Source organism: Ascidiella aspersa, chromosome 2 (genome assembly GCF_963924565.1).
Source record: "Ascidiella aspersa chromosome 2, kaAscAspe10.2, whole genome shotgun sequence".
In the NCBI taxonomy this organism is placed as follows: domain Eukaryota; kingdom Metazoa; phylum Chordata; class Ascidiacea; order Phlebobranchia; family Ascidiidae; genus Ascidiella; species Ascidiella aspersa.
The window spans coordinates 14,751,339-14,777,353 of NC_139448.1; the positions used below are offsets into that span (position 1 = coordinate 14,751,339).

The window sequence follows — 26,015 nt, forward strand, 5'->3', positions numbered from 1 at the left end:
CTAACTTAAGCTAAATCCTTAGTACTCTTTGACTTTTAAGTTTCTCTTTGCTTGTCAGTTGCTCAGATTCTACTTTTTATTGGTGTCTATTGTCTTGTATGCTTAAAGAAGTTAAGTGGAACACCTGTTTTGTGGTAAAATAGGAGAGCTTGTACAATGCAACAACTCGTAAGAATATTGTGTGTGTTAGCAGCAGTTTTTTTGGAAGGAAGCCGAACGGTCAACTGCACGCCAGAAGAAGGTATACCGACGCAAGCTATAACTGGCAGCCACTTAATTGTTTATTAACTTTGTTTAATTAATTATATCTTTAGCTATATGATGTACGTAAATGCCAAATAACCAGATAAACTATTTTAGTTTCAGTTAGTGATACATGGAATAAATTGCAATTTCTGCGAATTTAATCTAGAGTTAATATGATATTTCTTTGTACGAGATTTTATAAGGGTATTACAATACGTCCATTGTATCGTAACTGCTATCCAATTAGAAAATTCAACAGGATGAATGCGACTGTATGCTTTTTCGAGATTTTTTTTTCTTTTTTTTATAATATTTTTAAATACCTCCGAAAGACACAAAATCGAATAAATGATGTTTGAAGTTTATCACATCTCAGTCAAAGTGTTCAAATTGATGTAAAACATTCTTCAAAACATTAATAAGGCAAATTAAGCACACAACTAAAAAGCACATTTCTTAAAAATAAGGCCATTACTATTTTCTGTGACACAGCACTTAAAAATAATCACGAATCTTAGAAATTAGGCACGGAATGGTAACTCTGTTTATCGGTCGTATTGTGTGTTAGCATTAACATGCTTGGTCGTTTAAAGTCGAAATAGATGTTAGGATCAAAAAGTAAGATTTTATATTCTAGTTTTCGTTTTTGACGCAATTAAACAACAATGACTAAAAAGCATAGGCTATACATTTGAAAGCGGAAAATTGTTTTTTATCTGTTTCAGCGTGTTCATATGCTGGAATACAACTGAATGAGACATCTGGTACTATTCTAATTCCAGAAAACACGACAACACCGTCCAAATATAGGTCAATTCGCTGTAAATGGACCATTACTGTTGCTGCAAACAAGGTTAGGTATTTTAAAATGAGTTGCATCAATACGAATAAAAACTATTTTAGTTACATTGAGCTGGGTATAGGCCTATGTCCGATAATATCGAGCGAAATAAAAGGCCGTTGCAAGTGCATGGTGCAGTAACGGCATTCGACCGATACTACACATCAAACTCTTATGATGGGCTTTTCCGAAATGGTTTGCGTCGTAGCGATTTATACGTGGAAATCAAGTATTAGTTTTATAAAAGTGCAAATTACAAGCTGAATGTTACTAATCTTGTTGACGCTATGGCAAAATTTGCTTAATAATCTGGGAAAAATACGTAAAAAACTATTATTAAATATTTTAATTCCATAAAATTTGCCTAATTGATCATGTTTACCAAGGACTTCAGATATGCTACATAATTGTAGAAAACAGCTATATAACCTAAATGCCAGAATCTGATAGGTAAAATCCGTAATGTTCATATATCTATAAAAAAGATTGGAAAATTAAAAAAAAATCAGGTGACAAACCTAAATGTTTAATAAAAAATCATGGAGCGTAGATTTTTTGCACTGTTGAAAAAATAAGGAAAACAACAACTATTTGGAAACGGTGGAACCTTCGAGAATTGTCATCAACACAATAATCCAAAAGGTCTTAACTTTTAAATGGCTTTCGGTAAGGATATCATCACCAAAGTCATGAAAGGCAAAACAAAGGGTTTATTTGAACCACTCGCCGCCTAAGCTGATCTAATTCTCAGCGATAAATCCAAACGACAATGGTGAGCAACGCTTCAAAAATTTCGGATTACCTTTTGATTTGGCTTATGGTCATTTATGGCAAAAATGTAGGTGGGCGAGACCGGCCGTAAAATCGAGAGAAGAGTTTCGACTTCTTTGTTCCCTATTTGCCGGGCATGTTGATTTGCTATTATACGCGCTTGCTCTAAACAAACCTATTTGTCAGTACTACCTGTGACTGATAAGCCATAACATTCAACTGGGGCGGATCCCGAGGATCACCAGTATGACCCGATACGATTAGCAATATTGACTTCTCGCCTAAATAGCTCCACCAAACCAACGTAAAAAATCACACCAAGCAAACAAAAATAAGCCTTTGCGTTTATCTTGCTAAAAAAATCGGATTTATGTTACACAAAAAGCAGTGGCCATTTTGTAAAGAACTTATAAATTAACAACAACAAATAGCACTTCGTAGATAATGCATTTTTATAGATTCTTAATCCCAACAGGGCAGCTCTGTACTGTTGATCGGATCCCGGTAACATTTTTCAGATCGCGGGCCAAAACCAAACTAAAAAGGTTTCGACGCCCTGTAATAAATTACATTTGCCAATTTTGTTGTTAAAATGTTAAGTATTTAAACATGTGCGTTTGTTCGCTTTAAAATTCCAGGTCATGTATATGAATAAATTCAGGTACCGGTAGCACAAGTAGTGTAGTTATAGTAGATCTTGATCCTCAGGCTGCCATCCTGAATCAATTTTTATACCATACTGGTTACCTTACGGATTCGTCATCTTGAAAAATACTGGCTACGTCATTCCAGTAGGCCTAACTGTCACGCACATGCGGAACATTAAAATGACCAACTTTTGTGTCGGGTAAAGTACCAAATAACTTTGTTTGGCTTGGAAATGTGTTATAACGGTTTGACGTTTTACGAAATAAGAACTAAATGCAGGAAAATTCTTGTCGTGTTTTTTAAGTCCAAAATAAACTCTAGCGCTTTATAGTACTGGTAAGACGAAATTATAAATTTATTTACAGTACTGTATTGTTTCCAGGTGCCTTTCCGGTCATTCACCTCAGGACATTGTAGTGGCATATCTCGTATTTGTTACTATGTTTGAAACTAAGTGTTATAATTATAACTAAACCTTATGACGTGACCCAATGCAGTCGTCGTCGTCACCATAAAACAATGGCCGCGTAAAATAACAGAACTCAGTTGATATTTACCTCCCGTTGGCATGCCTTTACGAAAAGTTTCTATGGCCAATCAATGTGTACAAAAGATTAGTAAAAGTCAAATGTAACTCAACTGACATAATCTCCCCCCACCCCCCTCTAGTTCGAAATAAGACCAAAATAGTACTATAAATATGAGAAAATACTATCAGATTAAGGTATAGATCAGAATAAGACTTAAACGGCCAAAATAAGGTCTAAAAAACGTCTAAAAAAATCTAAAAAACGAAAAATACTTAAAAAACTATTACAGAAATTGTAATTTCATAAAATTTGCCTTATTGATCATGGTCACCAAGCAATTTAATATTTAATCGGAAAACTCTATTTGTCCCCAAATATCAGATATCTTACATAGGTACCGAAAACAGCTAGCCTAAATGCCAGAATCTGATATGTAAAATCCGTAATATGTATGTCTACGAAAAATAACAAATTGAGAAAATGAAAAAAAATCAGGTGACAAACGTAGATGTCTAACAAAAAATCAAGAAGCGTACATTTATTGCACTGTTAAAAAAAATAAGAAAAATAGCATCTATTTGGAAAACTGCCATCAACACAATAATCCAAATGGTCTTAACTTTTAAATGGCTTTCGGTAAGGATATCATCACCAAAGTCATAAAAGGCCAAACAAAGGGTTTATTTGAATCATTCGCCGCCTGAGCTGATCTAATTCTCAGCGATAAATCCAAACTACAATGGTCAGCAACGCTTCAAATATTTCGGATTACCTTTCGATTTGGCTTATGGTCATTTATGGCAAAAATGTAGGTGGGCGAGACCGGCCGTAAAATCGAGAGAAGAGTTTCGACTTCTTTGTTCCCCATTTACCGGACTCGTTGATTTGCTATTATACGCGCTTGCTCTAAACAAACCCATTTGTCAGTACTGCCTGTGACCGATAAGCAATAACATTGGGGCGGATCCCGAGGATCACGAGTGTGAGCCTATTAACTCCGATTACAAAAAAAATACAACTAAAATCCAGCTACGACGTCACAGTCATAATTCAAGCAATGTTAAGAAGTTCGTGTTATGGGACGAAATGTGGAAGTTCAGTTTGCGCGAAGCGCGTAAGATTTTGCGTTTATTTAGTTTTAGGTGCCAAAAACTTTTACCTTAAAAAAGGACACTTGACCGATTGGAAACAATTAGCAATGTTGACTTCTTACCTAAATAGCTCCACCAAACCAACGTAAAAAATCACACCAAGCAAACAAAAATAAGCCTTTGCGTTTATCTTGCTAAAAAAATCGGATTGATGTTACTCAAAAAGCAGTGGCCATTTTGTAAAGAACTTATAAATTAACAAAAACAAATAGCACTTAGTAGATAATGCATTTTTATAGATTCTTAATCCCAACAGGGCAGCTCTGTACTGTTGATCGGATCCAGGTAACATTTTTCAGATCGCGGCCAAAACCAAACTAAAAAGGTTTCGACGCCCTGTAATAAATTACATTTGCCAATTTTGTTGTTAAAATGTTTAGTATTATTTAAGTAACTGTCACGCACCTGCGGAAATTACCAAATAACTTTTTTGGCTTGGAAATGTGGTAACAGTTCGATTTTTGGCCCTGTTTGGGGTTATTAGTGGGTAGTGGGTGGGGTAGAAAATGGATAGAGGTAAAATTATTAGGGAGTTAGTGATGTACTGGCATAACTTTCTAGCTAGGTCGTAGTTTGCAAAACCCGACTACACAAGTGTCTTTATTTATTAAATTTGCTTGTTAACTTAAATTTGTGATTTTAATTATGACCTTTCTTGTAACGTATTTGTAACTCATTTCTGACACGTTCTTTGATTTACTCGCAAGTAGGGATGTTGTTGTTCAAAGTAGAATATTGTATCCTTTTATTACGTTTTTCTCGAAGTTTTACGCCTAATCGTACGTTTGCGAGTGGCAAGATTGGGAGATAAAGGTCTGTCCATTACTGTGTTGCTTTATATGTAGCCATGTGGTGCGGCGTCAGCGTTTTTTCGGAAAGCAAATTACTTGACAATAACCTTTGCCTAATCTTTAAGTTTCCGTCAAATGCTGTTGGGCAAGCAACTAACTTGTAATGCCTGGTGCAGAGATTTCCCAATTTCCCTAAAGAGTTTGCAAAAGAACACTCCATCGTGAAACGCGCAAGGGTATGCTACGGGTTTACTCAAGGTTAACTTTAAGGCCAATATTTGTGCTAGGCGCCAATGTAATTCATCCGGCCCGCCGCCTCTTCGACAAACTAGACGCGAGTCCATTTCAAATAGGCCTAATTTTTGACTTTTTAACTATCTGTAAGTGCGAAAGATTTTCGCGCTTCGCGCGAATGTTCGTTCTACGTCCAATTTGTTTACGTTTTGATGCTGTCTTTTCAAGTAGATCTGCGCTTTTTTACCGTTGCAGACAAACCGAAAACGTATGTAACAAAATATTAATGATATAAATTTTAACATTTTTTTTATCTTTTATTTTCGGCAATGTAATAAAAAACAGCAAGAAGTTTAAAAGAAATGCCGGTAACAAAAAAATCGCGCTTGCTTCGCTCGCCGGGTCCGCCCGGACTTAAAAAGGTTAACATTTCCTCAAAGTAATTTTATCACATTTTTCATAAGTAGTAGCCTATGGATGACAAGGTGTGGACTCGAATTTTAATTTGCGTCAACACTTTACTTCCTCCGTAAACGTAATTAAACACATCTTTAGGTGCAAAAGATCCGAGACCCGCCTGATTCACAGTTGTTCCAACATTTTAATAACACAATTCTTAATTAACATTTTCTGCGGCCCGCGGAGGACTTTCTTAGTTTGGTTTTGGCCCGCGACTAGAAATAGATGGCTGCCACTGAGCTAACTTATGCACACAATAGTAACGCATTATTAAAATAAAAATCTAGGAATAATCTCGGCGAATGTAGTGACAAAACATTAGTCGAATATAAAAAAATACCTCGGCGGAGTCCCAAACTAAGTTAGCTTAATTTAAAACGACTGATTTGTTAAATAATTAGAAAGTAGGTGCACTTATTCAACTTTTCTCTTCTTACATTTTGAGTTAAATGCTGTGTTGAAGGGTAGATTAAACTTCACGTTACGACCTCAAAGTCCTTTTTTACGAGGTAAATAAAAAACCTGCAGATGCAAAAACGTCAAAAGTGACCCACTGGTCCCACCGGTCCCCTACAATGAGTCTATGACACTTAATTACATTTATTACATGTTTTTATATTATGTTTGTGTTATTTTACAGTAGCCTAAATAATTTCAATTTTTCATGAATGTATTTTTACTACTTTTTGTAGCCTCGGTTGTAAAATTAGGCCCTTCCCTGGTAAATAGCCTTAGGCCCACAGTACCCTTAATCCGGCCCTGCATCTATTACCCGCTTCTAAGCCCAAAACGGACCAAAATATCCGGTCCCTAAATAGTGGCTCCCCATTGCCGCTGTTCCAACTTGGGCGCCTCAAGTCGATACCATGGCGGCCGATACTTGACCGATAGCCTCCAGTCGCCAATACAAGTGTTTTTTCGGCCATTTAGTTCTTATTTCTGCTGTAGATATTGTTGCTTTGTAGGTCTTATGTACTCGCCTACATTAAACGCATAGCGGGAGTTAATTATGGAACAAGTGCGATTTTTCTGCTCATGAAGTTTTTAATGCACACAGTAGCCAAGGATAAATTGAAAAACGCGCGCTGAATAGTAGTTTGCCTACACTTAGTTTCGCTTATGTTAAAAAAATTCCTAACAACCTAAAGCAGGGATGTCCAACTTTTTATCAGAATGGGCAACCTTTTATCAGAAAGAATTAACCCCGGAAAAGCGAAGTTCTAATCGCGCGAAACGCGAAAAATTGAGTTTACATGCCGTATCATGCCGTGGTACAACACCATTTATTTTCTTAAAACGGTCCGCAAAAAACACATTAAAAACACACACATCTTGCTTAACAATGATGCGTGCTCAAGTGTTCGATGAATGTTGAAATGCGACATTAGGCTCGATTATAGTCTCAGAGAATATATTAAAATTTATTTTTTGTTTCTCTTTATCATTAAGAAAATCGACGCTGGTCTGGAATCCTACTACACAACTGTTTGTTCAATGCATTTTTTTAGTTTGGGCGCGGGTTAGCGTTTGGGTTCGGGTGGGTTAAGTATTTATTTCGGCGCTCTTCAATGGCTTGACTTAAATGCACGACCAAAAGGACTATAATACCTATTTTTTATACAATTTATGTTAAAAGAAGCATGGTTAGAGGATGAGAATTAAAATATTTTAGCTGCATTCTGCACAATCTATTTTTTATTGTAATCTAGTTGTTTCTATCAATTTTTACTGGCAACCCTGTTTAAATGACATCCTGTTGTTTACAAAAAAATCAATTGAAGAATTTACCATTATTTTTAGGTGATTGACATAAAATATTTGCACTTTAACCTTTCTGGACCCTGCAACAATCATGATTTGCGACTTTACCAAGGGTCAAACCTGCAACAAGTGGTAAGAATAAATGTTTATTTGACAATACACAACACAGATAATAACATATGCAATTTTTGCTCATGGTATGGCTGCCCTTTTTTATATGCTTGATTTACAACTAAATTATTGTGTTTTTAGTATAAAGATGACTTATGTCTTTCTGCGACCAACAAAAATTTCATTACCACATCAAATATTGTAAAATTTGAGTATTATTACTTTTCGCGAAAACCAGAAGAAGAATTTCGTCAGATTCAGATCAGTTGGACAACGACAGGTAGTTAAACATTTAGAGTTAGAAATAATGGATTTCAGTTTACTCAAAAACTTATGTATTTTATTAATTGTTGTATTTTGCCATTAGACCCAGTCAGCTTTACACCAACTCCAGCAGCAGGTAATTTTTTATTTAAAAGTGATGTAGTAGTAATATTTCAAAGTTTTTCAATCATAAAAGTCTTGAGTATTTCAGCGGGACAAAAATACCCAAAAGGCAAAGTTTAAAATGTATTAAAAATCAATTTAAGGGTTTTATTTTTACTCTTTATAATTTACATTAAATTTGTTTTTCATTTTACTACTTATAATCTCATCATTTTGAGAAGCTTTACCGTGCAGCTGACTGGAAGGTCCATTGGACCCTTCGCTGCTCCAGCCGTATCGCGCGTGAATTTGTTTTTTGTTATAGCTTACTTGAGTATTTTAATTTAAGCGCTAACGGAAAAATAAACATTACTTACTTACTACTTACTTGACTTCTATAATATTTTTTAGTGTTTAATGAGGAGTTTACTTACACAAATACAAAGGGATCTTTTCAATCTCCTGGATATTCCACTGCTTACTCCAACAACTTAGATTACCACTGGACAATAACAGCTACATCTGACAAGGTAAAGCTTTGTAAAATAGCATGTGTGCTTTTTGTCAATTACTCCTTGACAATGCTGACCTGCATTTCAGCTTGTATCCATATACGTTGAGAGTGCTAACCTTGAAGATATGTATGACTGCAGATATGACTATATTCTAGTTAAAGACCAGGTATATTGGAACTAATTTGGTATAGAACATTGCATCTAAAAATGTTTGCTTTGATTTACTTAAAGTTATTTTTTAATTATAGCTTTAAGTTTAATTATTTTTATTGTCACACATAGGACTTCGGTGAACAGCTAGTCTTGTGTAATGTGCACCAAGAAAACTATTTTTTTAATGGTACAACCAATGTTTACTTCCACTCTGATGAATCTATTACTGCTCCAGGATTCTCTCTAACATACCAAGTCCTTGGTGACAAGCTTTATTTCAATTAAATTATGTTATATGCCTTAAATTAAACTGCTTGAAGTAATTAATTTTTGATGACGGATGTATTTTGAATTGTGCAAGATAAATTTTCTTAATGCTTGATACAGATTCGAGTTATTATGCTTGTGCTGGGGGAATCACCCTTACATCTGAAAGTGGAACACTTAGCAATCTTAACTTTACTGGTTCCACTGGATTTGGGTATTCAACAAGTTGCTTGTGGATGATTAAAGCTGCTGCAGACAAGGTCTGTTTATGATTTTTGACAATTTTTAAATATTAAAATATATGTTTTCCTCCACTGCAAACAGGTATTATCAATTACCTTTAATTCATTGGATGTGTTTTGTGGAGATGAAAACAAGTTTGAGCTGTCTGATGGTTGCAATAAATGTGTAAGCTATAATTTAATAAATTTAGTCAAATCTGCAATTAAAAATATATATTGCATAAAACAGTGGTTCCCAAAATATAGGTCGCGACCCAAACATGGGTCAAGCAGGGTAACAAATGGGTCGCACAAGGACAACTAAATTTTTTTTAAAAGAACTTTTTCATTCAAGTTCATTCTATCCCAACAGGAGATATTGTTTCGTATGCATTTATTAGGTTGCAGTTGGTTGAATTTAATAATTGCTCCATAAGCAGTTTTGGCGGTATTTACTTCATTTAATACATCAGGTATAAATTCCAAAGCTTAGTGGATTACAGAACTATATGGAAGCTGAATATTTAGTGAGTAAGCAGACCCATCATGGGAGGAAGGGGTATGGGGTAGCAGGCAATGCCTATATATAAAATAGCTTTTTGATAGCTTTTACCATATAAATGCGCAAGATGCTCACAAAACTCAAATTTGGGTCACATTGAAAAAAGTTTTGAAATCACTAGTATAGAGTTATTGTTCAGCATCATCCAGTTGACAAATTGATTTCAAAACTAGTTCAAGCTTAAAAATTGACCTAATGTTTTACCACTTATCTATTTATAAAAAAATTCATGTATATAAGTTATTTTTTTATACTTTTTTATTCGTTTTAGAGCCATGGACTAAATTATTGTGGTACAACTCTTCCAAAGTCTTTCATCACAACAAACAGCATACTCTATGTCACACATTTGTTTTATCATTATTCTAAGTCGCCTGGCACATTTCAGATTTCGTGGACTGCAATTGGTAATTTGATAGACACAAATTGGTTTCATTTAATGCTTTTGAATAATTGAACATTTTAACCAATAGATTAAGGGTTCTTATGTATTTTTTATGTTTTATCATCTTTGTAAACCAAAGTACTTTTTAGATCCACCTACGCCATCAGCACCACCAGGTAAATTTTAATGGATCTGTTTAAATAAAAAAAATAGCTGAACACATCTTTAAAAAACAAAACTGTTCAATAGATCTTAAACTTAACAAACAACTGTAATTGATATTACTATCAGTCTATCACTCATTGTCATGGCTTTAAACATTGTTGAGTTTTTGTTTGTTGTGTTTACAGTTCCTTGCACAGTTTATACATCAAATGACACCTTTGTACCTTCACCCAACTTTCCAAACAATTACACAAACAACATGGATGTTTGCTGGATTATAACACCAGCAGCTAGTCAGGTTATTTTGCTGTTTCTGTATTGATAGGGTTTTCAATTTTAGATTAATCTGTTGTAAAAATCATTTACAGGCAATTCAAATTTTTGTGGCCTACCAAAGAACTGAGCAAACTTCTGGGTGTCAAGCAGACTTTCTTCAAGTTTATAGTGGAACAGATTTGGCTGTAAGTTGTTATATAGATTTTGTTTTTTCTTGTTTGTCAATTTAAATACACCACTAATACTATTTTATAACTATTGTTTGGTAACTTCTAGATTTATCTTGCTTTATATGAATTTGTTATTTTTTGTTGATAATAACAATAATAATATTTTACTGTAAGAATTCTTTAAAATACTGCGGATCAGAGAACGGTGCATCAATATCCTCTACTGAGAATATCACAATCTGGTTTCATTCAGATGACAGTGTAACTGGTGGTCCTTTTGTTTGGACATACATCCGCAGAGGTGTTTATATTTACATATTTTTTCTGGAGCATTTCTATTTTGCATTGCTAAATAAAAAAACAAACATACATAAAAAATATGTTTTAACTGTGTACATTGGTTTTAAAGCCTATTTATTTTTAACAGGTACTGATGCTCCAGGTGAGATTATTTTTATTGGATTAACTTACTTATGGTGCTTAAGCTGAACATCTATGTAGTCCAAAAATTCTCAAACTGTACGTCGCAACTCCTTGTTGTGTGTATACATTTTTCAAGGACATTATAGAATAATTCTGCTTGTATCTAAACATTATTGCGGTAATAAAATGCTTCCAAAAAATAATATCTTTCAAGACAAATGCAATATAAATCATTGTTACAAAAAATACTGAGATTAATATTGATTTTCTGTTCCCAGCAACAAATAAATAGAAATTCAAACCGTTCCTATTGCTTGGTGCGTCACACGTCTAATGGACTTTTCCAAAAGCGTCGCAAGATAAAAAGTTTGAGATCACTGATGTCGTCTTTAAAATAATTTAGTTTGACTTCAAATAATTATACCAATCAATCAAGGAGAACATTTTTTTATTAAATATATAATTTTCTTTTGGACAAAAAAATGTGTCAAACGTATTTACAACATAAACTATGGTATAAATTTGAACATTGCTTCTTAAATAAAAATAATATATTAAACAGTATAAGGAAGTAGGTAAGTAACAATTTTACTCCTTCTGCTTTTCTAATTACAAGATCTTTCCTGTGGTCCTAATAACTTGAACAACACAATTGGTTTCATTTCGTCTCCACAGTTTCCTAATGCCTACCAAAGTAATGCTAACTGTGAATGGACCATTACTGCACCAAGTGACAAGGTTTGTATAAAAGTTAAAAATCATTTTTTTACCAAATTAGTATCCTAAAATTAGGTAAGCCTCCCTGATGGCACCTTACGTAGCTTGTCATAAGTGACAAGTAATATTTGTTGGCTGTATTTGTTTCATTTTACAGGTTATTTCTATAGAATTTATGGAATTGCTTCTCCCTCAGAATTATCCAGCTCAAAAATGTTCTGATTATGTGGAAATCATTGACGGGGATGTAAGTAGCCTACTTTACATCTTTCCTGCATAGAAATTGCTTTCATCTATCGTTACCTAATAGAACTTAACTTATCAAACTTTCAGGTTGGAAAAATTATCTGTAGGTTTTCAACCGACGTCATTATATCTGAAAATAATGTTGTCAAAATCAGGTTTTCATCTGATGGCCAAACAGAGTATCAAGGCATTTCCCTTTTCTACAATATGATTGGTTAGTAGATCTGTAAAAAAAAAAAACTTTTTTCACTTCTTGTACTACTGTTATTTGACTTTTGACTTATGAACGTTAGCATATAAGGTATGCTTTTTACCATATTACACCCTAAAACTAGTGCATTTTATTTGTTTAGATCCTGTCAATACAACAACTGGTAAGTGGTGTTTTAATTTTTTTCCTCAAGTAGTCTAGGAAAATTTTCTAATATTTTTTTGTTTTAGTATCATGTGGTGGAGTGCAGCATGGAACCTATGGTAATCTGGAAACACCGGTTGTCAATGAAGTGTATCCTAACTATTTAGACTGTTATTGGACAATTGTTCCTACAAAAGAGGTAGATTACCAATAAGTTCAGTCACTCTTTATAAAACAATTCTATAAATACAACTACTTTGGCTTTTAACAGAATGTAGCTATTAAGCTCAGCAATATTCACTTGGAGCCAGCTAATTGCACTTACGACTACATTGAAGTTTATCCTGCAAACGAAACGGTAAGCTATTTCCTGGGTATATCTTGCCTAGTAATTAAATGATTATCTGAAATACACACAAACACAATTTAATGTCATAATGTATTTTTGTTTAGAATGGCCAGCTGTTATTTTAAGAGTGCCATGTTTACAAAGTTCCGGCCAGTCTTAAATGGCCAAATATGACGTGTAACTTTCTTGTGTTTTTACTTTCTACGTGAAGGCTGTGTACATGCCGATTGCCGTGTCTCAGCAGTATTTTCGCAATCGTTAGTCGACAGTGCCCGTAAAAGGCGATGGCTGTCTCACCTTAACTTAAAAACAAATACACGTCCAATAATGCTTTTTGATAACGTTTTAATTCACATTGTAACAATATACTTTTGATTCGTATTTTAGTTATGGTTTTGATAGCCACAGACTAAACCTTCACTAACCAGTAGACTCACGCGCAGTTTCGCCCTAACGGGCAACTGTATAAGGTTAGGCGTCAGGCCCAATACGCAAGTCGCGGTAGGGCGTAACAAGAGTGTTGTAAAATGTATAAACAAAACGTTTCCACAATCGTAATCGAGTTGAATGTTAACAAAATGATTTGCTCAATGATTATAACTAAATTACTTATCTCTTAAAATAACCTTAAAGCTATTTTTAAACGTTGTTATTGTTTTTAAAACTAATTTGCAAAAATGGATTTGTATTTAACCTATAAAGGTGGTTTTAAATTACACCCAATTTCATTTTTTACATGTTTTTTAAGTTTTCTCTGTGATAAGTAGTATATCAAATTGTTAGTAACAATAGCATACCAAAATTCTAAGGATTTCTATGCAACTGTTCAATTCGTGCGCCCCTTAAATGTATGCTAGGAGGATGGTAACAACACTTTAGGAATATTGTTGAGCTATAAAATATACTGTTAAAAAAGTCTAAAAATGTTATAAAATAGTCTTTTTTTATCAGGTATGTAAAGTTTAATAAAAAATTTAAATCCGTTTCTACGGATCTGTAAAGGCTATGTATTGCATATGTTGTTTTACCTTAACCACACCATTTTTGGAGCTTTTGTTTATGACTTTTTTAGCTGCAGGTGTAAGATAACACATTTTAAATGTCTTTCATTATTTTAAAATCAACAAACTTTAAGAATAAAATATTGCTGAAAACGAATGTATGGAAATATATAACTTGTTTAGGCCCATTTTTCATTGTGTTGACAATTGTGTGTTACAGAGTGGAACGAGATATTGTGGCGCCATTAGTGTTCCAACTTTGAGATTCAGCAAAACCGATCTAATTGTACACTTTCATTCCGATTCGTTTTTAGGCCTTATCGGTATTCAGGGGTATTGGGTCGCCACAGGTATGTATATAATAATATCCATTTTAGAAATTTAATATAAATTATTTGGTCATTGACATGCTAAAATACGTATTCTGTTTACTGTAAAATGGTGGTAAAATAGTTTTGCTTTAGGTGCTGCTTTCACAAGTTCAGGTAAGATTATTATGTTTCAATGCTTTTCAATAAAAAACTTTTGCTCTTGGCATCCAATTTACAGCGTTTCCGAACTTGAATCTAGTTGCAGTTTATCCCCATATAAGAAAAAAAATCGCTTTTAGAACAGATAAACCGAAATGTCGGCTTTTTATCGGTAAACAAATTGTAAATCACTGTCAAAGTTTAAAAAGTAATATGCCAACATCATTCTTTCTAGGTAATCGACGATTGTTTTTTTATCAACGCTTTATAAGTAGTATAAATATAATTCTACAATACAAAAAAAACCTGCTTACCTCCTTTGCAATATTCTTTAAACATTGTTCATTTCATCAATTACTCAAGTAAACAGAATGTCGTATCAACAAACGCTGGTATTTTGTAAAACATTATTACAATTTACCAAACTCTAAGCCATGGAAAATAACTTCTTACTTTTAAATTTAAATGCAATCAGAATCAACCGCAGCCGCAAGCTCAACAACTTTATCAACGACAACAACTAAACCAACAACTAGTACCACATCAACTACTACAGGTACCTCAACCGCATCAATCACCACATCAATCATAACAACCACGCCAACAATATCGACTATATCAACAACACTAAACATATCATCAACACCAACCATATCAACAACACCAACCATAGCAACAACACCAACCATATCAACAACACCAACCATATCAACAACACCAACCATGTCAACAACACCAACCATATCAACAACACCAACCATATCAACAACATCAACCATATCAACAACACCAACCATAGCAACAACATCAACCATATCAACAACACCAACCATATCAACAACACCAACCATAGCAACAACACCAACCATATCAACAACATCAACCATATCAACAACACCAACCATAGCAACAACATCAACCATATCAACAACACCAACCATAGAAACAACACCAACCATATCACCAACACCAACCATATCAACAACACCAACCATAGCAACAACATCAACCATATCAACAACATCAACCATATCAACAACATCAACCATATCAACAACATCAACCATATCAACAACATCAACCATATCAACAACACCAACCATATCAACAACATCAACCATATCAACAACACCAACCATATCAACCACACCAAACACATCAACAACACCAGCCACATCAACAATACCAACCATATCAACAACATCAACCACGCCAACCACTTCCACCATATCAATCACACCAACGACATCGACTATAGTAACAATGTCAACCATTTCAACAACACCCACCACGCCAACCACATCAACAACACCAACGACACAATCAACAACCACTACTGCCAGTTGTGAGTGGTTTTATCATATCTTGGAGTACATAACAAATTTCGCGTTAATATTCCGTGGTTTGTTTCTTAATACAATATTAAAATGTACAACAAAATAATCTTACCTAATTATATATTCGACAATATTGAAGTATACAGATATAACGTCGAAATCAACCAGGTTCTGTATACCAGCATTAAATGTTTTGTAAAACAAAGGCGCTTGGCGCGATTAGCTACGTTGTCCTAGTATTGTCATAGGTTAAGTTTAAGAGGGTATTTTTGTTTTGTATTTGTCTAAAATGATAACTTAGTAATATTGGTTTACTAGTAAACTTTTAATTATAAAGAGGGTTCTTCCGACAATTATTTATTCTGTACCGACGTTTCGATAACCTATCCAGGTAATCTTCATCAGGGATCTTATAATGCCTGGCAGCAACAGTACATTCATAGTAAACTTTTATGAGCAAATATTGATGTGACGTAATATAATTCTCGTTAAAGTTGATTTTCATGTTAACATAAGATGAGATCTAATCGATAAAAGTTTGCAACAACCCGCCAAATCATACTTTACCGTAGCACTTAAACCAGGGGCGGGCAACTTCTCCGGTTGGCGGGCCAGATATGAGAAAATGAAGACGGCCTACTTGGCGGGACGGATTAAGTACTGCCAAAGCTTGCATGTTTTGTCGCTAATGGCGGCTAATGTTGTACTCTTTAAACACGGCAACACTTTTATTGCACTTCAAACATACTGCTTTCTTTCTGACCTAAAAAATAAACTAAGTGCAGAACTTGGTAAACCAAAAATCAGTAAGTTTTAATGTTATAATATAACAATATTTCGCTACTAAAAGCATCAATACTAATGATGTTACACCGAAAGCCATTGCAGACTCTAAGCCTGCATAGCTCAGTTGGTAGAGCTACGGTCCCGGCTTGACCGGAGGTCGTGAGTTCGAACCTCACTGCAGGCTAGTTGTTTTTCTAGTCTGCCATGCTTACATCATAGATCAACAGATTTGGTGAGTCTGCAATGGCTTTCGGTGTACTAATTATACGTAAGCCGTAATCGTTGGTCAAAAAGCAGCTTCATAAGGGCTAGATATCTCAGTTATTAACACACATATGTGTGCATGTTTCATTGAATACTAATGATGTTTTCAGTAGCGAAATACATTCCTCTTATAACATCCAAACATTCTTTATGATTGATGTACAACCATAATCGTTTATTTTCACCATTCGGATTCAGGCAGATTTTGTTATTCGAAAGAAAATTCTGATTATTGCCGAAAATATAATGTTAACACAAAACAAATAATCTAAAAACACAAAGAAAACAAAGAACTAAAGAATAATTAGCAATCACTATTATATGTGGCAGAATGTGGCCGCGGGCCACAACCGGAAACTGTCTGCGGGCCGCTCAAAATCCCGTCGCTGGCCGGACCCGGCCTGTGGGCCGTATGTTGCCCGCCCCTGACTTAAACTGTATTGCAGCAATATTTTTAGGTTATGCAGTTGTTCTGTGTCGTCGTTTTGCTACGTTTTGTATTTTTGCAGCTGGTAGAGAATCATCAACAACTTCAACAACTGCCGTCACCACAAGTAAAGAAACGATATGTGCGTGGTAGTAAAATCATTTCACGCTCTAGTAGTGGCAAATTACATGGAAAGTAGCTAAACTATGCCTGGATCGGTTCCTATTTATAAGTATAGTTTATTTAAAATGTAAAATTTTGATGCGAAATGATGCAAATTTCTATTTGTTACAGCTACAACTCCTAGAAGTGCGATCTCGTCGGCAGCATTGTCTTCTGCTACAGGTGAGTTGTAGTTATTTTAGGATAATTAGATATTGTGATTTTTTAAGATAAAATATAAATTTTACTTACAGCTTCAACGCCTACATCAAGTTTGTCGTCGACTTCCGTCAACTCTTTAGAGACAGGTATAATGTAAAACGACACTTAAATCCAGGGCTATGATTAAATAATTGCAAATTCCTCATTGCAGTTAAAGTGGTAATTATAGTGGTAGAGATACACTTTGGATTTCACTTTTCAGATTTGCCCAGTTTCAGATTAACATGACTATTATGATTATTTTATAACATGAGTAAAATATTGGATATATTCCTCGCTTGTCAAATCCTTTTACTTCCTGGTGGTATTAAATGTTGTTTTAGAGATCACGGTAGTCTATTTTGCGTAATCTGTTTCCGGTAAGTTTCATCCATGCTTCGTGCACTACAACTTTCAAACCTCAATTAGCTCGTTGCCATTTCATTAAATTAAAAAATAACTTCAATTAAAATATATATTTTTAGCAAAAAAATTTAAACACAAAACGATAGTTTGTTGTACAACAAAAAATTATTATCTATAGCAGTGATTCCCCAAACTAGTGTGCCTCGAGAGATTGTCAAGTGTGCCGCGAAACTTTTGGTACTTTTGGAAAATAAGTTATTTGTATTACCAATATGCATACACGCAAGTAATTTAGACTTAAATACGCACTGTCCGTTACAATATATTGAGACATTAACATACAGTTTGTCGTGTGATGAGACTGATAAGGGCGATTGTAATATTACTCTGTTGTTGTCCCGGTAAAAGTGTGCTGCGAAAAAAAAAATTTTTTTTGGTGTGCCGCAAGTTAAAAAAAGTTTGAGAACCACTGGTGTATGGTATATAAGTACAATATTCATGTATGTATATATATAAATATATATAAATATATATAAATATATATACATGTCTTTACAACTTCGTATATGTATTAATTGCAGCTAGAGCATCAACATCAAGTTTGTCGTCGAGCTCCGGTAACCTTCCAGTGACAGGTATATTGCGATATAGATTTTAAAATTAATTTACGGTTTGTTTATCGTTTATATCGTAAAACTTTGCCTAAACCTGGTATTACACTGGAAATTGACAAAGGTTTCACAAATATGCGATGCTGTATTCATTTTGAATAGTAATATAAACTATATTTTGGTTTTCTATGTTAATAAATAAATTATATGCCTGTGGTGCGTAACGTTGATTTTCGCCTTTTCAGGCGGTTTGTCTCTCTCCACGACGACATGTAAGTTTCTAAGTTAAAATTTTTATTTTATTAAACATACCTTCTGTATATTTCTTTATAGAGATAAAATCGTTTATCCGTATTTTGTGTTTCCAGAAATCTTATCATACTTTAAATGTATTCCATAACCTTTATTACCCCCAAAATCTATAGTATTCTAGCACCAAATTTCGTAGACTAAGTCAGTGGGTCTCAACCGCTGTTTCGCGAAATGTCCAAATTTCGTACTAACATGATCAATTGATCATCTAGTATTCTAGTAAGCCCATGTGATCCTTTGCGGTGTTTACTCCCTTCAAATTGTCCCAGTAAAACATCGTGCCTTCTAGACCGGTCCGTGAAAGGATTTTTTCTATTTTGACCGGTCCGCAAATGTCTAAAAGTTAAGAACCACATGGCCAATTGAGACTGTTATATATATTTATCTTTATTTAGCTCGAGCAAGTTCTTCACACATGATGAACACATATCTGTCGGTGACGGCTCCACTTTTCTTCATTACCTTTTTAAATGTGCGGCACTTGTTAGTCTAGTTGGCGTATATTATTTTTAGTGTATACTGTTCAGCAGTTTAGTTACGCAATCCTCTGTAGTTTAGATTTTGGACAATTGGCACCTCGTGTTGCTATGCTACGTTATGACGATGACAATTTTTTATCAAATTAGTACTGCTATGTCGTGCAATGTTGCTTGGTTCTAACCCGCTGACATAGTATATACTATATATGTAGCTATTTTCGCATTATCTTTACATACATCGTTTATTCAATTTGCTTAGATTTACTTCTGTTACAGTTACATGGTATGTTTATATTTTTATTAAAAATTTAGAATCTTCATCTTAATTGTTTAACGATTATGTGGAAGAGTATATTATTTCAGGTTACGTATGTTGTTTTAATTTCTGCGTAATATAGGGGTAAAGTTTTGTATAAATCTGCAGTTACTAAACTTGAAAAATCGTAGGAATATGTTTTCTTTTGACATACTTTTGTTTTAAATTTGTTGAAAAATAATTCGCGAACCCAACCAAACCTATTTGTGTTAATATAACGTAATAAAACGTAGATGTACTTATTTATAGATTTTCTTGAGTGATGAAAGAAAGGTACGCTTATTATTTAAAAAATTGTATTGCATTTGGAAGTTAAAGAGCAACCTATAAAGTAAAGAAAACTCTATAGTGTATACGCTGTACGACAAATGTACGATAAATTCTTTGAACGAACAGTACCTCGTGTAACGCTAACTACCTGCACCTTGTAGTAATGCTTCGTTTTTAAGCGTAGGATAGTAAGTCATTAAACAGTTTTCTAGGAATACGTAAACGTGAAAAGATAAAGATAAAACAAAGCGATAAACCGATGAACCGTTCGTGAAGAGAGATTCGCTGCGCTAGCTGCAATAAACGAAAATTGTGTTAGCGGTTGCGCAAACAAAAAGGCTAAATACTGGACCACCATTACTATCTATACCAATCCTGTGACCACCATTACTATCTATATCAAATCCAAGGACAAAGCTATGCCCTGTCAGAAACCAGCTCACGCTTCGTTTACTAGTTTTTAGGGGTTTATTAAAATAATGTATAAAATCCATGTATAGCGACCTACTTGTGGTTAGAGTAGTGGTTGTTAATATACGTTTTTTCGGGGTGGTTGCTTGCGTGGTTACAGCAAGGGTTTCTGTAAAAAATGCAAAGTTTATAAAGGAGGTTGTTGGTCAATTTAAACGTCAGAATATTAATTTGATGCTGGAAACATTTGGAATTCATCTAAAAATGTCCAAAACCTTTTTTTTTAGTTTTATTTGAAAAATATTGTCACATTTCTTGCGATCAATTAAGCATATTGTTCAGCCGTCTAGCAATATTTACCATTTTTCCTTAGTTTGTCTTGTATCCACTGATAATAGGAGGAAACCCTTGTGTAGACTCCTGGGCGGTTGTGTTCTCCGCAACCTTCGCCAAACGAAGTGATGCCAACCTGATACCAACTTTTGCCAAACAAACAAACCAACGGACCCCCAGAATCCCCCTATAAAAAGCGACAGTTTTTAAAACACGTCTAAATAAAAATACTTATATAGTTAAATTTTAAATTACATTTTAGGCAATATATATTGTGGAAGGGCATAATCACGGGTATAAACGGTATTCAAAAAATAAGAACCGTGACGTTTCTTATATTCTGACAGGTGGGACTTTTCGGAAATACAATAAGTTAGCAGAAAATTAATATCTTGGATGGTTTTAAAAAATCCAGTTTTATCATTTTAAAATTGGTTTAAAAAGTTCTATGGGCTGGAGCCATATTGAGTTATACATATACCGTATTATAAGGTGTTTTAAATAGTTACACTGCAAGTATCAGATCCTCCTTTGATCAAATTTCCTGCACAAAGCTGCGTTTCTTGTATTGTCACTTTAAGTTGGAGATAGTTAGCGGCACAGTCGCTATTTGCCACGATCGGAAGACGGACTTGAAAAAGTGCTTTTGGATACAGTCTCAACGCTGTGTCGGAATCTGGGTAAAAGTAAAAAAATGATTGACCTGCACCCCTTGACATTGTCATATTGTTGATATCCGCACGGCATTATCGGATGGAATTGGAATATTTAGCTTTAAAAGGAACTTTTTTATTCAATCTGCGTCCTATAACGCTTATTGCATTTTGGCCAAACGATCCGGATTTGTAGTTTATGATGACCCAAAGATATAGGCTACACTTGTTATTTTATTTCTACAAAAAATGCGTTTATAAACTCAAGTATTATTTATTACCCAATAGTCCCCAACCAGTGGCAATACATTGGTTCTCCGGTTTGGGGACAATATTAGCCAAGTCGGAAATGCAAATCGGACGGACGTCGGGCGTGAAATTCATTAAACCTTTTAGCTGCAATAAGGCAATGTCATGTCCTTTTGCCGGGTCTCTAAAGGGTGACAAAGGCAAGTCGTTATCAATTGCAAAATAGGCTATATATGTTTTAGAAATGTCTCAATATACTTGATTTCAAACATGATGAAGTGGCGTATAACTGGCATCAGATTATGCTCTGCATGCCGCATTATTTAATTTCGCTTTTTATCTTAAAACATATTTCAATTATTTACCTACCTGAGGGTGTAGTTTTCGTGCAAAATGATTGATTTAATGGTAAAGCTTTGGTAACGATCGAGCGAGACGCTAATGGTGGAATACCTTCCCACATAAACGCGATAGTCGCTCCTGCGTGAAAAAGAAGCAAAAAGTGAAACGTATAGTTTTAAACTTTTTGAGATGCTCGACGTGTAGTAGCTTATGGTGAACAAGTTTAGTCTAACAATACATATTACAAGATTTGCACGAACCACAAACTTTAACTCCAAAATATGATTTAAAGTATTTGACATGTCTTGTTTCGCTAAAAAAGCGTTGAAGTTATTAAAGAGTGGACTCTCACAGCAGAGTTTCGTCCTCTACGCAATGCGCAGCCGTCATGACTGTATCCCTGTTTAAAATGGTACCCCCGCACAAAAACTGATCAGACTCGGACAAAACGATCATTGCCATCCAAGGGTACGATCCGGGCGCTGCTTGATCTCCTCCAACAATGCGAGGATCCTGCAGATTTTTAACAGTTATGTTTTACTTTAATAATCAGTTAAGTTTTTATAATTTTATTCTATTTAGCACTATAACGACAGAATACAAAGCAAATAATTTCAAATTTGTCACATGTCCATTTTTCCTAAAGACGGATAATATTTCCCATATTTTACAGCAGTCGTATCCCACACGTTGCCTATAAGTTCATTAGATATCAGAGTTTAAGGTTTCACTGATTGCTTCATGTTAATAGATATTAGGTGCCGCTCTTTTCTTTACTGCCTAGTGTCTTACCTGAAAGCAAACTCAAGCTTGTGTGGGTACAGTAGACCTCCTAATTCTAACGTTGTTATTGGGTCAAACCCTTATGGGGCACATGGTATGTAGGCCTAACCACTTGAGATGTAAAATAAAGTGCGGATAATATAAAATGTCGGGTTACTAGCTTCAAGCGCGAACTATAATTAAAATAAATTATTTTCGATACCTCTTAAAAATAATTTTTAGAAAAATTAAAATTCGCAATTTAGGCTAATTAGAATTCGCAATCGGTCTGTGTATATTTCGTGTTTCACGATATCAATCGTATATAAATTAGTACAAATCTAGCCTATAGGCCTATGAGTTTATCTGAACTATACAAACACTTGAAATTATCATTCAACAATAGATAAACGCGACCTACCCATGAAAATTCAGGGGCAACATCGCTCTTTCCGCACACGCTGGTATCATTCGATGAATGAACTACACAAAACAAAGCTTGTAAGTTTGTGTTTGAATGTTCCACAGTCTCAGTTAACATAATAGGGCAAAATGTATCGAACATAAAGCTTAAGGCCTTATAAATGAGTGCTCGGACAAGCCTAAAAATATAAAATATTTTTTTTTTATGTTATGTTTGTTTGAAAATGTTTTCTATGACGAAGCTTAATTAAACGAGGCATATGTAGAACAAAAAACATACGTTAGGCACGATTGTGTTTCTGGAGTAGAGCGTTTCGCAAAACTATTCAAAAACCCATGCAACTAACCGCAAATCATTTCATCTTCACCGGTTTTGCAATCCCTAGTGCCATCGCACTTTTTTCCCGCCGGAATACAAGTTCCATCCCAGCACGTGAAATAAGAAGAATTGCATCGATCTAAACAGTATTTTTAACTCTTTTGAGCCAAGCAATATGCAATTACAATACTATTATTACACAACGAGTCTTACTATTAAACCATACATGAAGCAAACCACTACGGAGCATTCAAACTGGAGATATTATTATAAATCTAAAACCACTAATGTTTATCTATTGTGTTAAACATGTAACTTTCTACCGGTGAAAATGTTTTACCTAAGTCAACACTATTGAGTTTTAGTTCATGAAGTCTAAATAAAATTAAGGTCCACTAGTTTATAAGGTAGGACATCGTAGTGAAACGGCAGTCGAACTAGTCGATTTTGTTGGCCTTAAAGTAGATAAAGCAAAGATATCTATATATTATATTTTAACAGTTATATTTGCACTGGTTAGGCGGATGTAACTAAAAAAAGAATACCTTTATAAATCAACAATCACCAGAATTACCAAACCTACTCACCGACCAAAGACCACGAAATGAAAAAGCCCTTTCCCGAACTGGAGTTGTCGCTTGCAAATATTATCTCAACAGTTTCACTGAAAGTAACAAAATCGCGGGGCTTTTTCTTTCCACAAAATACTTTTCCTGTGTACTGTAAACAGCAATTCCGTATTAACCGAGTTTTAAAAACATAAAACATGTTTAAATGAGAGTTTCTTAAAACATTAATTGTCCAAAAATATGATATCAAGTAACAAAAATGTTTTGAAAAAAAACTGACGTATAGGCTATATTGTTATGGTTGCAATTTAAACGAATAAATAGCCAAACGCTAAATATTATAATTTTTGGTTTGCGACTTTAATTCATCGTTTCCAGTGTTGTGAATGTCTTTTTACGCTTGTTGTGGCGGTAAACCGAGTTTAGTGACGTTTTCAAGTTTCACAATATTTAGCAATATATTTTGTCTAGTTTTTCAACATAATTAAAAAGCACTCTCGCGCAAATCTTACATGTTTTTCTATAACGTGGTTAACTCGTTTGGGACAAATCTTCTTTTGTTTCAGGCAACTGCATTTTTTTTTTATTTATTTATTTTTTTATATAATGGTGACCATCAGCAAGCGCCTTGTGAACTGATCCCTCCAATCCGTAATTTCTGCCAGATTAATTTTAAAATGTAGTTACTGCATTTTAGCGTGCTTTGCGAGAATGTACAACGTCTTACAATATCGCCATTGTATCGCGCATAAGACCTCTTTTATCTTAAAAGTAGTTTTTTTTTCGGTAACAGAGTTTTAGACGAGTTATCGCGCTATACGTATAACTGGGCCGAGTCCAATGTTTAAAATACTACGGTGCCTAATATTTTAAAGTTGTATGTCACAACGAATTTCGGAAAAATCGTAATCTTACCAAATCACCGTCGACTTTGATCTGTAAATAATCGTACTTGCACTCAGCACTGCGCTCCACGTCCAACAAATGAAAGACGACGTGGATTGCCTAAAATAAAATAGCTTAGGAGATTGGAAATATCAAGGGTTGCAAAATGATTCCTTATACACCAATTTTATATATCTATCGTAAACTATTCATTGATTGTATGTTAGCCTATTTCCACCAGTGTAATAAAATATTTTTACAATGTGGTTTATACCCCGCAAACAATATTTTTTTACGAACAACTCCTATCGTTACTTGTTCCTCCTACTATAGTTATTTGCACCAGTTTGCTTGGTCCGCACTAAATTTTCTAACTGTTATGCGTATTATGGTTTAGTAATTTAACCTAAAGTTACCTTGTTCGACGGGACGCTTATCACCCATTCGCAGCGCTGTGCGTCTGGGTAGTCTGCTGGGTAGTTGGGTGACGTTATATTTCCTGTCGTGTTTCTGAACGTCTGATGGTTATCGCGACATTCTAAAAGCGATTCATTCACAAGTTTACGGTATTTGCTTATTTAGCGTGGTATGATCTGTAACGGCTATAATATGCTCTATGAGCAAACACACAGCTTACTGTCAGATTGGAGGTTAATAAGACCTTGGTTTTCAGCAGTTGCAGCAAGGAACAAACTTAACACATACATCACGGTTGCATAATCGTAAAATCTTGAACTGTCCTTGTGGGTCTTTTCGCAAAACATGTTCTTCTGACACAAATAAATCAACTCCATATCGACTAACACTAGTTTGTCAAGGGGACATAATAATTGTTGGCGAATCGTTTCACTTCCAATGACTAGACATGTTGGGTGCTTTTCACCCATGCCCTATAGACATTGTCAGTGAGGCGTAACATTTTTTCTCCCATGTGTGATTCAGTGAACAAAAAAACAGTTTGCTTTGCATTCGTTAGATGCTAAACATCGAACGTAACGATGATGTAATTCATTTTAAAAAAAGTAGGCACAAACAATTAAGTAGGCTATACCTAATTATCACACCTTCCAATGAGACTTTACTTACAAATCCTCATTGAATACAAATACAACTGTTGGAATCAGAGAATAGCCTAATAATTTTTTAACTTTTTTCAAAAATATTATTGGGAAATTTTATTTGGGATGGCATAAAGCGGCAGTAAGGAAAATTAAATGTAACCAGACAAAGCCTCGGTTAAAAATAGGTTATTAATATAGACGGATCAGTCAACCGTGCTACCTTTTATTAAATGTCCATCTCAAAGTTACTGGAATGCCAAGGTTTCTAAAGCTGAATACTGGGCTAACGGATG

At 34.5% G+C, this 26,015-nt stretch overlaps 2 protein-coding genes and 1 non-coding gene across 7 annotated transcripts; 2 read left to right on the plus strand and 1 right to left on the minus strand.

Moving 5' to 3' along the window:
• The first annotated feature begins 556 nt into the window (after window positions 1–556).
• Window positions 557–19,677, plus strand: LOC146163886 (scavenger receptor cysteine-rich domain-containing protein DMBT1-like). 5 transcript variants are annotated; one of them, XM_083381760.1, is made up of 30 exons: window positions 558–1,099; window positions 7,472–7,564; window positions 7,685–7,823; window positions 7,911–7,943; window positions 8,321–8,439; window positions 8,510–8,590; window positions 8,707–8,839; window positions 8,965–9,104; window positions 9,169–9,252; window positions 9,899–10,034; window positions 10,162–10,188; window positions 10,363–10,475; window positions 10,546–10,638; window positions 10,798–10,924; window positions 11,051–11,065; window positions 11,663–11,784; window positions 11,921–12,010; window positions 12,097–12,223; window positions 12,363–12,383; window positions 12,451–12,563; window positions 12,636–12,722; window positions 13,935–14,064; window positions 14,179–14,199; window positions 14,660–14,740; window positions 17,081–17,140; window positions 17,293–17,343; window positions 17,415–17,468; window positions 18,309–18,362; window positions 18,584–18,610; window positions 19,046–19,677. In XM_083381760.1, exons 6-30 carry the CDS (start codon window positions 8,549–8,551, stop codon window positions 19,141–19,143), a joined length of 2,046 nt encoding a protein of 681 aa, XP_083237886.1. In that variant the 5' UTR covers window positions 558–1,099; window positions 7,472–7,564; window positions 7,685–7,823; window positions 7,911–7,943; window positions 8,321–8,439; window positions 8,510–8,548; the 3' UTR covers window positions 19,144–19,677. The 5 variants fall into 5 exon arrangements, with proteins under 5 accessions (XP_083237889.1, XP_083237888.1, XP_083237886.1 ...); XM_083381763.1 differs by lacking the exon at window positions 14,660–14,740 and having other exon boundaries at window positions 557–1,099; XM_083381762.1 differs by lacking the exon at window positions 14,179–14,199 and having other exon boundaries at window positions 557–1,099.
• Trnaa-ggc (transfer RNA alanine (anticodon GGC)) lies at window positions 16,417–16,491 on the plus strand. Its single transcript has one exon. It is a non-coding gene; the product is annotated as a tRNA-Ala (tRNA).
• On the minus strand, window positions 18,896–25,502 carry LOC146163888 (enteropeptidase-like). Its single transcript, XM_083381766.1, has 13 exons — window positions 25,299–25,502; window positions 25,078–25,199; window positions 24,692–24,781; window positions 23,795–23,927; window positions 23,236–23,346; window positions 22,887–22,948; window positions 22,056–22,216; window positions 21,731–21,841; window positions 21,394–21,545; window positions 20,969–21,135; window positions 20,487–20,646; window positions 20,224–20,295; window positions 18,896–20,009 (listed from the first exon to the last, which is right to left on the minus strand). The coding sequence occupies exons 1-13, from the start codon at window positions 25,453–25,455 to the stop codon at window positions 19,924–19,926; spliced, it is 1,584 nt and encodes a 527-aa protein (XP_083237892.1). The 5' UTR covers window positions 25,456–25,502; the 3' UTR covers window positions 18,896–19,923.
• Window positions 25,503–26,015: the final 513 nt, after the last annotated feature.

Excerpts from the sequence above, each read along its gene's own strand:
- LOC146163886 (XM_083381760.1), top strand. The coding sequence starts at position 8,549 with ATGTATGACTGCAGATATGACTATATTCTAGTTAAAGACCAG. Across the intron at positions 12,384-12,450 it reads TCCTGTCAATACAACAACTG|TATCATGTGGTGGAGTGCAG; the intron begins GTAAGTGGTGTT and ends TTTTTGTTTTAG. Across the intron at positions 17,344-17,414 it reads AGCATTGTCTTCTGCTACAG|CTTCAACGCCTACATCAAGT; the intron begins GTGAGTTGTAGT and ends TTTTACTTACAG.
- LOC146163888 (XM_083381766.1), bottom strand. The coding sequence starts at position 25,455 with ATGGAGTTGATTTATTTGTGTCAGAAGAACATGTTTTGCGAAAAGACC. Across the intron at positions 22,217-22,886 it reads TTGCCCCTGAATTTTCATGG|GATCCTCGCATTGTTGGAGG; the intron begins GTAGGTCGCGTT and ends AAAAATCTGCAG. Across the intron at positions 20,010-20,223 it reads AACCACTACTCTAACCACAA|CTAGCGCAGCGAATCTCTCT; the intron begins GTAGGTCGCTAT and ends CGTTTATTGCAG.